Below are 15523 nucleotides of genomic sequence, written 5' to 3' on the forward strand. Positions count from 1 at the left end.
TCACATCCAGGATTGGCACCATCATCTTGTCTGCACCACCAGTGGCTGACAACACCCACGCCACCCTGCAGAGCCCTCCTTGGCGGGTAAGCTGGAAGGGTAGGGGGTTGCAGGGCACCACCGACTTGGTGCGCATTCACCCCAGCCCTGTGGCCATAAGCCTTCCCTCCTCTCATTGCCTGGGTTTGATCCATCTCAACCTTCACCTCCCAAGAGACCTCTGACTACCCCATCAAAAGAGCATCCCGCTTCACCCTGTTCCTTCCCACTCTCCATCCTCACCCCTTTCTCCTCTTCCCTCCCTGAAAGGGACAATAAACATTACTGTTACATAAACTATTTTATTTAAATAAAATCAGGGGCAGACCCTTTTCCCCCATACACACAGGCACATGCATGCACGCACGCACGCCCACGTCCTCCCCCTTCTTCCCTCCCCCCATGGCCACCTCAAACCTGGCGGTTCTCATCATGACCAAACTGCCTCAACCCTGGGACAGGGAGACACCTTCTATTCGAAGGCCTGCTCCTCCGCCAGTCAACGGCAGCAGCACACAGGCCTAGGCACAAGTTCTCCTGTCCAGAGTCCAGCTCTCAGCCCTCCTGGGGTGGGACAGGAGGATCGGTGCTCCCAAGGCACCTAGATCCAGTGTGGCTTCCCTACCTTTCCCCCGCCCCACGCAGCACAGGAGTACCACCAGACACCTGAAGCAGCTCCCTATGGAGGGCGGGTTCCCTCACCCCAGGCCAAACCTTCCCCATATCAGTGGAGGCTCTGCAGCCAAACCTGAGCACCCCCCAAGGGATCATGGACTAGGTACTGTTTGGTTTGGGGAAGAGCGAGGGAGAGCAATTGAGCACCAAGTCCCCCAACTCTACCCTGCAGGAGGATGCTGAGCTTTGGTTCAGCATCCTCTACCCAGAAAAAGTAAACTAACCTAACTCCACAGCAGGAATGGCAAGGCCTTCAGCCATCAGGACCTCACTACATCTCCATCCCCCAACATGGACTCACTAGCACCTTGGCAATGTTAAAGACCCAGCCAAGCTGGGGAAACACCACACACACGGGAGTCTGTTTGGAGTTGGTGGCGCCCCCTTTATCAACGATGAGATTGGGTTTCACCTTCCCTGACACCAGTATCCCTCAAGTCCTGCTTTGAGGCACACATAGCAAAGTGGCTTCGGTCATGAGGAGGGAGCACTAAAGGGATGGGTGGTGTCTTCCAGAGTCCCACAGTCCCACAGTGCATCTTACATGTTACACACAGGCAGGCTGGGACAGAGGACTGGGGCGCTGGGCTGCTAGGAGGGCTCGGCAGCATCCCTGCCACTCGGGACCACTCGGGAGATGGGTAGGTGGGAGGGGCACCCGTCCATTCACTCAAGCTTGGGGGGACCAAGATGCCAGGACCCAGGTCCAGCGCCCACCTTCTCTGATGGTGTCCCTGTGCCTTCTAGACAAATTTCCCTGAGGGGAAAAACCAGACAGATGGAAGAAGTCAAAAAGAGGGCAGCAAACAGTATCAGACTGTGAGGGGCCAGCAGGCGGAAGGGAGATGTGAGAGCCAAAGACAAGCCTTCTGAAAGGGTAAGGCAAAGAGAGCTGCCACCTGTCGGGGGCAGGACAGGGTGAGGAAGACAGGACAGACTCAAGACACAGCCAACCTGACCTCTCTGGGGGAAGCGAGAGCCCAAGGAGAGGGAGCTAGGAGCCTGCAGGGCCCTCCATGGGCCAGTGGTGGTTAAGACTGTACCAGCCACCCTGAGCACAGGGCTACAGGCTGACACTGCGCTGGTGGCGGCCGCTACGACCCCCACTCCGGGGACCCAGCTCCTGGCCATCCAGACTGGCGTGGTCTGAGAGGCCCCGCAGGTGCTCCACGGAGTCGCACTTCTGCAGGTCTGAAGCCACAGTGCGCAGGCTCAGCAGGCTCAGCGTGTCCGTGTCGGGGGCAGGGCCAGGCCCCAGGCTGACACCCTCCTCCAGCCCCCCGCCCTCGGCCCCCTCGATGATCCCGCTGTCCCCATCCTCGCCACCATCAGGCCCGGCCTCGGCCCCCACTGGGGAAGAGCGCAGCTGGCCCGGGGGGTGAGGGAGCTGGCCCCGGCGCCGCGCATGAATCTGCTCGCTGATCTGCTCCAGGTTGCGCAGGGCGACTGAGTAGCGGGTCTTGGCCTGGGCTACCTGCTGCTCCAGCTCTGTCACCTTGGCCTTGTGCTCCTGCAGAGGGAGGGTCAGAGTCAGGTGACCCTCTGGGCAACTATCCGAGGCCCCTGGAGCTGCCAAGTCCTGTCAGGCCCACTCAGCATTCTGCGCTGGGGTCTCCCGTCCCAGGCCCTTGGCTCTGCTCACCACCAACCACTAATCTGTAGTGCTCCACCCAGCCTCTCTCCACTCCTCCTCCTCCTGGGGTCCTCCTTCCCCAGCAACCTTCCCTGCTCCTGCCTGACCTTCCGGGGGCTTCCTCCCAGGTCTTCATTCCCACCCGCTCTTCCCCCTCTCCCCATTGTTCCCTTTCCCTATCTGGCCGATTCCTTTGCCCCATTCTCCCCGGTCTCCCCCAATTCTCACCTTTTCTCCTTCACCTCCCTTCTCTGCCAGCACTTACTCCCTAACCCCACCTCCCACTCCTGCGGGGTCATTCTGAGCACACCTGTTCCTCCGCACTGGCCTGGTGGATGGCCCAGAAAAGCAGATTGGTGTCCCCTCTACCTGCCCTCCCTTTCTATGCCTGCCCCCTCCCCCATCCTCCGTCCACTCACCCTCCCCCTCTCCCACTCAGCTACCTCCAGGATCTGGCTGAACTGGGCCTTGAGCTCGAAGTAGGGGCGGCTCTTGCCAATGGCCCGCCGGAGGGTCTTCTGCAGGGCCTGAACCCGAGCCTCAGCCTGCTGGCACAGCCGTGTCACCCGCTGGTGTTCCCGCTCACCACGAAGCCGCTCCTCCTCGGCCTCATTCACCTGGCCCAGGTGGGATGGAGGGCACACATCACTGAACTCGGTCCCACCCTCCTGCCCCTATAGCCTGCTCAGGCTGCCACTCCAAATGTTACCCTGGGGGAGATCCCCCACTGCAGAGCCTGGAGAGAGCACTGAGCTCCCAAGACACAAAAGAGAACAGTGAGTCCTTGTACCTGCCTATTGTTACCTGTACCAACCGCCTCTCAGGTTCGTTGCTACCAAGAGGTGCCGGGGCCCTCTGGACCACTTGTGAGCGTGTAGGGAATGTCCACCTGTGAGCACATCTGCCACAGCCATGGTCCTCAGAGAGCCCTCAGTGCTGGGGGCTAGGGCTGGGGGAAGGGAGGAGCCTCACTGTGGGGAGCCACAGCTCTGCATTGAGTTCTCCAGGTTTCTGTGCCTGAGCAGGTAGCAGGCAAGGGCTCCAGCCACCTCATCTACCAGGACCAAGGGGCTGACCCCGCCTACACACAGTTTCAACAACCCCTCCCTCGGTATCATGCTCTCCTCTGTGTGAGTTCCAGAGTGGAAGTGGAGCTCCTGCTCCGCGTGAGGCCATGGGCCTGGACTAAGGAGCACACAAAGAACCTCAAGACATGACTACTCCTCAGGAGCTGACACGTACTGCTACAGACTAAATGTTTCTACCCCCCCCAAAATTCTTATGTTGAAATCCTAACCCTGAAGGTGGGCCCTCTGAGAGATGATTAGGTCAAGAGGTGGGAGCTCTCACAAATGGAATTAGTTTCCTTATAAAAGAGGCCTTGGAGAGCTCCCTAGCCCCTTTGGCCATGTGAGAACACAGTGAAAAGACAGCTGGCCATCTGGGAACCAGGAAGCAGGCCCACTGCAGACACCAAATCTGCCTATGCCTTGATCTTGAACTTCCTAGCCTCCAGAACTGTGAAAAATAAACATCTGTTGTTTAAACCACCCAGTCTGTTATTTTATTGTAACAGCCCTAATAGACTAAGACACTTGCCCTTTACAAGGTGAAGGTGGCAGACTAGAGCTGATGCCAGGGATCCTCCCACTCCCTGGTAGCCATAGAGTAGCTTGGAAATAATACACAAATCGTACTTCAAAAACCAAGGTACACTGGCAGAGCTCAAAAGCAAGAAAGAGAGAACATTCAGCAAATAGAAGCAAGGGGTCACAGCTAAACATAACAAAAGAGTGTTGAATCCAGAGCAATCAGCAGGAATGAACTATTTGGGTTAGTCCCACATCTGGAGGCAAAGGTTCAAGAAAAACCCAGAAAGACATTCTAAGTCAGAAGAAAGTGTATATGGGACACACTGGAGGCCAAACAGGGCAGAGAGCAAGGACCAGATTTTGCCTGAAACAGAATCAAAACGGAGGGAAGTCTGGAGTGGAGGAGAGAAAGGACTAAGGAAGGTGACAGGATGCAGGGAAAGGAAAGGAAGTACAGGAACTGGCAGGAGGGACCTACTGGCAGTGCCTGGCTCACCTTGCAGGTGGCGTGGTTGAGCATCTCCTGCCACGTGGGGTCCAGCCGGTTCTTGTCAGCCATGACGCCCTGCTCAGCCACAAACACCATCTCCCGGGCAGCGTTGTGCATGCTCACGGCCCGCTCATACCGCAGTGCTGCCTTCTGTGTCTCCTGCTGGGCCTGGGGGGAAAGGACCATCAGGATAGGGAGCCTCAAAGGACCCCTGGTTGTCCATGGAGACCCACCCTGGGCAAGGACAAGAGAAGGAGGAAGGCCCACTGCAATGTTGGCTTCACTTCCCAAACTGCACTAAGAATAAATGCTGAGGAAGTAAAATTCTATGAAGAATATGTTGCAAGGATATAGCTCAGAGAAGAAATATATGTAGAAAAAGAAGGATATTGCCAGTGGAGGGTGAGTGTGTGAAATCCAGCAGTCTCGAAGGCTGCTGGCCTTTTGCCCTAGGGAGAACAAAGAAAAATCCACAACCTTTAGTTGGAAGGTGGTTAGTTGATGGTTGAGACCATCAACTCCAGTCCAGCAGGTAAACTGAATGAAATAACCAGACAAGTGCTTGGAGATATCATCACAACCATATTTACCAAACAAAAAACTGGAAACAAACCTAAGTTTTCAGTTACAGAGAACTGGTTAAACGAATAATAGTACATCTAATATAAAGAAATATTAAGAAGCCCTTAAAAATAATGGCAAGTATGGGTATTTCTTGACATGGAACCATGTCCTAATATAATAAAGGAATAAAAATTGTACATATGTGATCCTATATTGGCAGGATATATACCAAAAAAATTTAAGGAATTATTTGTGCTATATTAATCACGTTTTTTATTTTCTATGTTTTATGATGCTTTGATATCTTGGAGGCCTTGCTGGCTCTCCTAGGGCTGGCTAATTCCTAGAGACACACTCCTAGGAACGTGAGCACACTTTTCATATGCAAATAAACCAATCCAAAGCCCATCTATCACACAGCAAGCCAGTATTTCCCCTGCCCTAAATCACTGAAGGGCCAGGACCAGAAAACTAGAGACCACCCCTATAGCCCAGAACCTGCCTCAATTATTCAAACTAGCCAATCTTAAATTGGCTCAAAGTTGCCTACCCTGCCCTACCCATTCCTTCCCATGAAAACCACAATAAACGCTCTACAATAAAAGCTCTAAGCCAAGCTTTCCCCTCACATTTTCTGCCTCCTCACCCACTCAGAGCCCATGTGGCAGGTCCTTTTCTCTTAGGAACTGTTAAGTCATAAATTCTTCTTTGAAGGCAGCTGTCTCTGTGTCTGTCACCTTACCATACTTGACTAAACAAATACCAGGTTCAAAAATCATGAAACATGCATGTGGTTGGATTTGGGGAAATATCGGTTTTCTTCTCCTACCTTGTTTTATAGTTACAGGTTACAATTACAGCCTTCCAATAGTGAGCCCACATTATTTGTGCAATTGTGCAAAGAAAAATTTAAAGAGAAGGAAATGGGTAAAGGAGTGGAGGAGCAAACAAAGAAGAGAGACATGAACCAAGGGGAACAGAAGAGGAAAAGAATGGTGATCTATCTCGCACCCCATACAGAGATAGAAGAGTACAGGGCCAGGCTCTGCATGCGGCCCCTACCTCAGAATGTGGGTCATACCTCCTTAGCCAGCCGCCGAGCTTCATAGTAGGGCCGGGCCTTCTCGATGCAGCTCCCCAAGTGGGAGCCCTGCGTGTTGAGCTTCCTTGCTGACTCCTGCAGGATCCTCCGGTAGGTGGTCCTGGCCTCCTGGCAAAAGGATAAGGACATGGGCAGAGGGAGGCATGCGTGTGGGTCCCAGCCCCTCTTGTTTGCCATACATGCCTCTTCCTCTGCCACTGTACTGAAAGAGGAGGGAAAATGATGAAAACACCTTTGGAAACAGCCCAGGAGTGTGAGGAAAAGGAGCAACACTCACATCCAGCTGCAGCTCCACCTGGTTGATCTCCTCGCTGGCCTGGTTCAGATGCTCCAGCTCCTCCTGCCAAAGAGGGGCAGAAAGTTAGAGCAGTGGAAGTAAGCAGCCTCACATGAACCAGGCAGGGCAGGAGCACAGTACACAGAGGGAAAGCCCAGCCAACCAGGGAAGTGAAGAAATGCAGCAGGAGGTCATTATCAAATGCCTCCTGTCAGACAGAATAATATATAGCCTCCTGTAATCCTCACAATTCCACCTCTAAACCCCCATTTTAAAGATGAGAAAATTGAGGTTCAGAGTATGGAAAACTCCTATGCACACAGCAAAGTGGCAACAAGCCTGTGCTCTCTCCATTAGACTGCACCACCTCCTCCTCGTACTCCAGCCAGGAGTCGTCTCCTTCAGAGCTAACGGTCTCTGTCCCAAAAAGGACAAACCCGATGGGCCACTCACTCAGCATACTTTTACTACACACTTATCACAGTTCATCACCATGAGACCTGAGGATTCAGAACACAAAGAGGTGGCAGCTCCGGCCCAATAAGTAAGCAACAGGCCCTCAGTGGTGAGGGGTGGGCATGGTAGGGGCTGGGAATCAAAAGGAGAGCAGGTGCCCAGAGAAGGCAGATTATTGGGTGAGAAGCCAGAGGGGCTGTGGCACAAGGACAGGATACTAGGGCTTCTCCCAATGGCCGGGGGAACCCCTCAGAGACTAATGCCACCTGGTGGTTTAGGAAGGCAGAGATGGGCAATGTAGGGAAAGCTTGGAGGGGCCAGGGAGACAAAAGTGGAGGCTGTCTACTGTAGTTCTCCAGGTGGGAGAGGAGAGGGCAGACCCCAGGGAAATACAGGATGCAAAATCATTAGGGCTTCGTGGACAATTAAGGTCAAGATTAGAGAAGAACGCATGGTTCAAGAGGCCTCTAGGCCTGCTTGGGCAGTGGTGACAGGACCCCAGGTAGATCCTGTGGGAGGGAGGGAGAGAGAGGCTCAGGAAGAAGTCACCAGACACGCTGGCTTGAACGCCTCACTGGTCCCAGGGCTGGCAAAAGAAGCAAGCCACCCAGGCCTTTCAGTGGCAGAGAGCAGGGAGGGTGCTGGCCTTGAGTATCCTCCCCTCCCCTTGGTCAAGTTCCTGGGGTCCAGTGAGCCAATGACACTCCTGAGGAGGAGCAATACCCAGAGAGATGCCTGATGCTTAGCTACAGGATCCTCCTCCAGGAGCCCTGCAGCCCCTGGACAGGCCAGCAGTAGCCAGCATGGTGTCTGCTTGCTGCCCATGGCCCAGACACAACCTGCACTTGGTAGTGAGTGACACTGCCATCACCGCTCTCACACCTCATTTGGCCCTTCCAACAACCCAGTGTGTGATCCCCCTTTAGTCCTTCTATTTCTATACCCCATCTCAAGCCCTAAAAAATTTGAGTCAGCAAGTAAGAATCTAAGAAACCAAGTTATGTGCTCTAATTACAGTATAAGGTAGAACACAAAGAAAGAAACATATAACAAATCCAGGAATGTGAAAGGCTCTGGCTATTGGCCCACAGAAGCAGGCATGTCTTTCTATACAGAAACTCATATCCACGAAGCACCTCCAGTAATTTAAAAAAAGGCCTCCTGTTGACTCTGAGGTCTGCCCCGCGGAGTCACAAAGCTCTTTCTAGCAGGACAAAGAGACTGGGGAGCAGAGCAGGCTGGAGGGCAAGGTGGGCAAGGGGGTGGGGGATGGGGGCAGTCCGGCTGAGGCAGACCCAGGGCAAAGCAGAGCAGGAAGCCAACAAGCAGCCAGGGCTCTGTTTTGGGCCGCTGGCAACACATTCCATTTGGCCTGCTCCACCAGGGGACTCCTGGCACCCGGCTGAAATGGAATTCAAGGAGGATGAAGTCTGAGTCAGCGTACATCATCCATCAGTGAGCCTGCAGCCAGCAGGGAGGGAGGCCTCCTCAGAGCACACCGGGCGCATTCCCACGATGCCAGGCCACTGAGTCAAAGGCACGGGCGCTTGGGCTACAGATGTTCCTGCCCAACTTGTGCAAGCCATTAAAACACTCAAGCCCAAAATGGAGCATAATCTCATAAACTGTGAATCACTATGTTGTACACCTGGAACTTACATAAGATTATAAATCAACTATATCTCAATTAAAAAGAAAAACACTCAAGCCCACAGTCATCAGCAGGGCCAGGGCGATACATGACCCAAAGACTCAGAAATAAGGTAAAAATGACTGCCCAGAGAAAGCTAAACCGACACGTCAGATGACGCAGAGATTGCAAAGTCACTCTGAGGAGAAGCAGGTGAGTGAACACATCTACTTACCTCAGGAAAGAATGTGCCATCATAAAGGGGGCTGAGAAAAGTCATAGGAGAGGAGACCCAGGCCCATCCTAGTACAACCCTCCTTTATTCCTTCCTGCCACTGGGACTTTGTCTCTCTCAGAAAGCTGAGGACCAGCCTGGAGGCCTCAGAGAAGTATGCTGAGGTCAAGACACAGAGACACATCCAGTGGACTTCCCTGGGGGGCAGCACACTCCACGCAGGCCTAGAGCTGGCCTCTACCTGGCTTCCCTCCAACTTCCAGAAGGATGCCACCAGACAAGGAGGCACAAGCTGCCTGCCTGCCAAGACTCCCCACCCCCCACATCAGAAAGAGCCTTGCCCTAAGGGACCATTTCTGGTAGTTGAGAAAATACCTGAATAGGGTCTCCACCTTTGGGATATCCTTGGATCAGTGGACTCTCACAGGCCACAATTAGAAGCACTTCTCGCCCCACCCAGAAGGAGAATTCACATATCTGGGCACAGCTCAGGAATGGGTGCTTTTAAAGTTCCCTGGTAGGCTCTGATGGACTGAATGCACTGATCCATTCAAAGTGCTGAAATATAGTATCAGGATAACATGATCTCGTACACTGTCAACACTAAAAAGAAACTCAAAAGACACATACCCCAATGTCTTTCTCATCCAGAAGAGCCCAAACCCAGAAGGTCTGAATACCACCGGCCTCCTCCATGAAAGGTACCCCTCACACCAAGCTGCCTCTCCCACATGGCAAGAAGATGCTGAATGCCTGCTGAGGTCAGAGCACTGGCCCAGCTTCATCAGCGAGGGAGGCCTCTACAACATGACCTTGCCATCCTACGTAGCCCACAACACTCCACAATGTGCCCTCCAGTTTAGCAAGAGAGACTAAGGTCCGCCTGCCCCTCTTGCTCCAGTAACACTGCAAGCTCACTGAAGGCGAGGTGAATCTTACTGCTGCTCAGTAGTCTCCAACCCTCACAGAGCTCATACAACAGAACCGTCTATGATGATGGAAATGTTCTACATCTGCAACTGCCAACAGCACCTGGGGAACTGCATTTTTACTTTTTATTTATTCCTAGTTGATTTAAGTATCCACAAGCAACTAGTGGCTACTTTACTGGACAGCACAACATGAAAGCTGCCTTTTCATACTACCACCTTTGCCTGTGTAGGCAATGGAAAAATACACAGGAGCGACTGAGCAAAGAAACTGCAGTGGATTCTCCTCTGGAAGGGGGCAAGGAATGTTGCAGAGGGGCGCATGAAGGACGACAACCACGCCCTCCTCCCTGACAAACAGAGAGGTCTCTTTCTCAAAGGCACAACCTATGAACTTTCATCAAAGACAGGCAAAAAAAAAAAAAGACAGGCAAAAGAGTTTGTGAAAGAAAAGAATCATAGCACTATGTCAGAGCAGAGCAGAAATGAGCTGAGCAAATCAGCTAGACCAACCCTTCACTTTACAGATGAAGAAACTGAGGCTTGGAAAGGTTGCATAACTTACATGAAAATCACAAATCATCCGGCCAGAGGCTGCTTGAATCTCAGCCCAATGCTTTTTTCACAACTTGTTTCCTCAGTGGACAACAAATCTATATAGAACTAGCACGAGAAATTGAGCTGTTCTCAATACAGTGCCCATAAAACACAGCAGAAATAAATTACTAACTGATGTCAGTAAACAAATGGCTCATTACTGCTCCACTATAAGCACAGACACGGTTTCTCCACACACATCCTGGGAAACTCCACCAAGAGAGAGCAGGAAAGATGCTAGGACCAGCTTTGAAATCTCCTTGACTCACTGAAGTAATCTAATAAAGGTCTGTTGACAGAGAAGCCCAGGAATGAGAGCCCCAGGACGCTCTTGCTCACCTACAGAGGTGTGAGTCACCTCCACATCAGAACCCTGGAGATGCTACCATACCAAATGGCAGACTCAGGCCCCAAACACACAGGAGCACCCTGGCCCTCACCTGTCCAAACAGCTTCTCCAGGAAGCCCTTCCCTGCCACTGCCCAGAAACACTGAGATCCAGCCTCATTTGGCCATGCATCTACTACACATGGTGCCTGTCCTCCTCCCACACTGCTCTGAGGTCTCCTTCACAAAGTTCTGCCCTTCTACCAAGTAGCCTGTAAATGCTCCAAGGCAACAAATCAGCTCTTCCATTCATTTGACTGACCCAGCATCCTCAGAGCCAGAAATCTGTATTATTAAGGACTGACCACAATTGATACAACGTTCTGAACACATCAGATTTCCTTACAGGGCTAAGCCTGATGCCACCTTTATAAGACATGAAAGGTCTCAACTCTCGCAAATATGAATGTCCCTGGGAGGCACTGACGAGAAAGCAGGAGAGAGGAAAAGATTCAAAACTGCCTCCCGATCTCAAAGCCATCTTCTCTCACATCCCACTCATGCTACATCTCTGAGCCAACAGCCCCTTTGCTTATTTGGAAAAGAAACAACAGTTCTACTCTCTACTGACCTAAAGTGTGCTTCCTGCATCTACTGCCAATTTGTCACTTCACTTCATCAGTGAAGCCTTCAGCAACACACCCCAGGCACTCAGGCCGGGCCTTTCTCTGTACTCACACCGCACACAACTCTTTTCGCGCTTGTCACACTATACTGCAATGATTTGTTGACAAACTTGTTTTCCTTTCCTGCCCGTGCACTGGGAAAAGAGTAAGTCTAACCCCTCATTTATCTGACAGCTCTTCAGAAAAGCTGGAATCTAATCTCCCTATCTCTCCCCCAGCTCAGTCTTCTGACCTGTATTCTAGGATCCAGTTCTTCTTCTTCTCTTGGGGACAATTTGGCTTCACTGCTGTTGCTTCCACCTCCTCCAGGCTCCTCTGCAACTGGGCTCCGTGGGACTTCATCCTCTACAACCTCAGGCCGAAGCTCCCCCTGTGGGGTCTCCCGCCCCCCTGGAACCTGCCTGAGTTCAGCCATGCTGATGGGGAGAGGGCACAGCCCTATACAAAAAAGAGGACTGACATGCTGGGACCAGGGCCCCAGCTTGGGGCTTCCTGGGCTCTGGGTGGCAAGAAGAAGCGTTTCTCTTCTCAAAGGGTGGAAAAGAGGGCACAGGAAGAACCTCACACTCGGTTAGAGGCCGAGATTCAAGTTGCCGGTGGGGTCCCAAGAGCTATAGCCTTGTATGTGCAAAAGTCCTTCCCTCCCCGTCACGGGGAGTCCACCAGAAGAGACCCGGAGCAACAGCTCCGAGGCAGGAGGCAAAGGGGGCCTGGATCCTGGGCCGAGGCCTGCGAGGAGGAGCACCATTCGGGAGGGCGGAGGCAGGCGCCTCCAGGCTGTGGTGGCAACTGGAGAGAGAAGGCTGGGCCTGAGCAGAGGCTGCTGGATGAGAGTCTCTGGGGAGTTGCTGGGGAAACAAAGGCCAAGTACATGGTCAGCATTCGAACGTCGGCCACCAGCCCCTTCCAACCCCCCAGCCTCCGAAGAACCCGGCTCCCTTCCTCCCACACCCCCACATCCCGACCAACCCCCTCAACTTCTTTCCCGCGTTCCAGGCTCTCGGGCCCCAGCCCCTCCCCCACCAGCGCCTTCCAGACTTCCCTCCGCACTCTCATCCTCTCCACCGTCTCCTCCAACCCTCCCCGCTTCTGTTCTGGCCGCCCCATTCCACCCCCACCCAGCTTTGCAAATCACCTTGTAACCCCCAGCCCCAGCCCCACCCCACCTCCTCTTCTCTCTCTAACCCTGTGGACAATCCGAGCCTCCCATCTCCAACCCCGCTCTTCCTAAATCCCAAGGACCCTAGCCCCAGACCTCCTACGCAGCCGGGCGCAAAGGCACCCCTCTTCTCGGCATTACCTCAGTTTACCTTCCCGTGCGCGGACCTTCTCCACTGCGAACAATCTTCCCCACCCTCCCGCAACAAGCCTGTCCAACCAAGTACAACAAGGCCGCGAGGAAACGGAAATACATCATCCTGTAGCAACGCCCTCCTGCCCTCTCGCCCCTCCCCCTCACGCTCGCCCGCTAACCAGGCCACATCTGGATTCCCCCAGCACTCATCCCGGCCCGGCCTTCGGTTTCCGTACAAAATGGTGCCTCACGGCGCTGACGCTCACCTGACGTTGCCTCCGGCCCATCCTCCACCACTGATAAATGACATTGAAATATGAGAGGGTTGTGCTGAGAAAAACTAGGGTGGGTAATGGAAGTCGAGAATCCCTGGTGAGTAAGGAAGTGCTAGAAATAAAACGGAGATTGGACCATCGCCTCAAAGAGATTGCTGCCATCTTACTTTACGGCGCTGGGTTCTGGTTACACCCAAAGCCACTTCCGGCCTTGCCCAGGAAGTCGGAAGTGGGCTTGTGGGCTTGTGAGCTTCCGGCCGTAGCAGTCATCGTCGTTCAAGGCAGGCGCGAGCGGACTCTGCTGCTGGGACGAGGGGTAGTTTTCCAGGAATGACTGTCCTCACTCAAGTGAAGTCAGCGGTGCCCTTAGTTCGTAACGGGGTCTAAACGGCAGCTCTGATAGGTAAATCTCTCCTGCCGGCGTCCCCACCATGGCCCCAGCGCTGCACTTCGCCAGCCCCTTCCCGAGCCAGGCCCTGTCCCACTGAACGTCATTGCAGTGGGGTCACTGATTACCCCATGAACACTGATTAGAAGTTTAGTTAATCTGAACTCAGTGCTCTCGTGCACCCTGCTCAAAAGCCTGCGAGGAGGAGGAGTTTGTTTACATGGCTTTGTGTATCAATGAAAGGACCTGACCTAAAGTCATCACTTCTGAGTGTCGCCAAGAGAGGCCTAAGGGGAAGGCTTCAGGATGGATGTTTTATTTTTGCAAAAGACCTAACTTCCTCTGAGGTGAACAAGTCAAATGGACTGAATTTTTCCTTCTTCCGTTTGGAACTCCTCCCTACATCCCCTTGCCCCATGAATAACCACATCAGGGAAAAAAAAACAAAATTTTTTTAAAGATGTAGAGCCAAATATATTTTTTAAGTGATTTAAAAGATGTTTTTCAACAAAATTGGAAATTTTATTTTTTAAATTCCGGAAGTGATTTTTCTCCAGTGAATCAGCGAGACCCTAACAGTTCTAAGTAGACAGATCTGATGGATAATGATGCCTCAGACATATCACATTCCTTTTTGTTATTAAGGTGCCGTACAAAAACCATGAAAATTACATACAGAAATCAGAAACTACTTATTTGTTGTCTACCAGTCTCATTAATTTTGCAAAGCTGGAGTTTCACTGTAATGGTTCTATTTAACCTACCATCTTCTGTGTACCCTAACCTGAATTTTCTAAACCTTTCCTGTTCAGCACTACTACAATATCTATTATCCTTATATTTTGTCGCACAGCATCTTTTGCCTGTGCATTCATTCCTTAGCAGGCATGAGCTTCAAGTTGTCACATATCTGTTGCATTTGGTGGGTAAACATCTTAAATACATGTAATGCCCAGACTGCTCCTAGATCACATCCTGAGGTTCAGTAGCCTCCCTGATGTCTCCACTGGCCTCCCCCAGGGTTAACTCTCACTCACCAAGAGCAAAAGTGATCTCATCATGTATAGATTGTAATATCCCCAGCGGTTTTTCTGCTGAGTTTGGATAATGTTTCAGGTAGCAAGAGGTTAGCTTCTGAGTCACCCTTGTCCTGGGTTTCCTCTTACTTCTCTGACCTGTTGGTTAATTCCTTCATACAGTGTGTTTACTGAGTGTCTGCTACATGCCAGGCACTAACAGCATGTGACTTATAGTCTGTGGTGCTCATTTTATAAATTGGTGATATTCAAACTAATCACAACTCAGAAATATGTTTTACCTTGCAACCTAGTATACATATATGTATGTAAATATATGCATAACAAAAGTTTCGGGAAAAGATCTTTACTCAATATGCAAACCATATTAATATTTGCTATGCTATTATTTTTAATGCTGGTGGAGACCTATTCTGTTGATTTCATGAGCCACTCACAGTTTGAAAACCCTGCCCTAAATGTCAGTGCTTCCCAGGCCCTGATGCTAGCCTCTTACCTCATGCAGCCTAATTTCTCTGAAAGCCCTCAACCAAGTGCATGTCTCTGACTCCTACCCCTGGCTACTGCTTCTTCCTTGGACCTCCGTCTCTACCCAGAATCCCCACAGATCACATTCTGAGATCCAGAAGCTTCTCAGACCAATGGCCAGTCCATGGCTGCCTCTCACTCATTGCATACAAATCTGATTTCATCCCCTTTTCCCAAATCCTGCTGCTGCTTCTGTATTTACTTTGTTGGTGAATGGTTCTAATCATCAACCTATTTACTCCAAGGAGAAACCTAGAAGACATCCTAAATGAATCCCCCTGTCTTCACTCTGCATCACATTAAGTATCTCAGAGAGATCCCTCCTCTCCATTTCATTGCCATTGCTTCAGCTTAGACCTTCCTCACCTCCCCTGTAGATAATATACCTCAAGAATCTTCTAAATTAGCTCTGTAGAATAGAACTTTGAGCAATGATGCTAATTTCTGTAACCACACTGTTCAATATGGTAGCCACTAGCCATGTGAGGGGTGCTTGAGAGCTTAAAATGTGGCTAGTGCAACTGAGGAACTAAAATTTTAAGTTAAGACAGCCATACATGGCTGGTGACTAATATATTGGACAGCACAATATCAATGTTCTCCCCACCACAAGTGTACCGCCTTCCAGTCCCTGACACAAATAAACAACCAATCAACCCCTGTTGACGAATGAATGAAATATGAAAGCCATATAAAGATGTTAGTAACATCACCAATTACTAGGTAGCATCACAACTCATCTCTTTTATTAGTAACTTAATTTCTTCAT

At 51.4% G+C, this 15523-nt stretch overlaps 1 protein-coding gene across 2 annotated transcripts; it reads right to left on the minus strand.

The window, feature by feature from the left end:
• Nucleotides 1–325: 325 nt before the first annotated feature.
• SH3BP5L (SH3 binding domain protein 5 like) lies at nucleotides 326–12936 on the minus strand. 2 transcript variants are annotated; one of them, XM_032627146.1, is made up of 7 exons: nucleotides 12793–12936; nucleotides 11465–12080; nucleotides 6373–6435; nucleotides 6075–6203; nucleotides 4436–4597; nucleotides 2791–2964; nucleotides 326–2224 (listed from the first exon to the last, which is right to left on the minus strand). In XM_032627146.1, the coding sequence occupies exons 2-7, from the start codon at nucleotides 11645–11647 to the stop codon at nucleotides 1778–1780; spliced, it is 1158 nt and encodes a 385-aa protein (XP_032483037.1). In that variant the 5' UTR covers nucleotides 11648–12080; nucleotides 12793–12936; the 3' UTR covers nucleotides 326–1777. The 2 variants fall into 2 exon arrangements, with proteins under 2 accessions (XP_032483037.1, XP_032483036.1); XM_032627145.1 differs by lacking the exon at nucleotides 12793–12936 and adding an exon at nucleotides 12533–12640.
• Between the last annotated feature and the right edge of the window lie 2587 nt (nucleotides 12937–15523).

The sequence above is a fragment of the Phocoena sinus genome, chromosome 3 (genome assembly GCF_008692025.1).
Source record: "Phocoena sinus isolate mPhoSin1 chromosome 3, mPhoSin1.pri, whole genome shotgun sequence".
Taxonomy (NCBI): Eukaryota; Metazoa; Chordata; class Mammalia; order Artiodactyla; family Phocoenidae; genus Phocoena; species Phocoena sinus.

What these genes read in the sequence shown, in the direction of transcription:
- SH3BP5L (XM_032627146.1), bottom strand. Translation starts at nt 11,647, where the DNA reads ATGGCTGAACTCAGGCAGGTTCCAGGGGGGCGGGAGACCCCACAGGGG. An exon ending in AGGTGGAGCTGCAGCTGGAT is followed by an intron (nt 6,204 to 6,372) that starts GTGAGTGTTGCT and finishes TCCTTTTGCCAG; the next exon opens with GAGGCCAGGACCACCTACCG. An exon ending in CTCGGCGGCTGGCTAAGGAG is followed by an intron (nt 4,598 to 6,074) that starts GTATGACCCACA and finishes CTTTCCCCCCAG; the next exon opens with GCCCAGCAGGAGACACAGAA.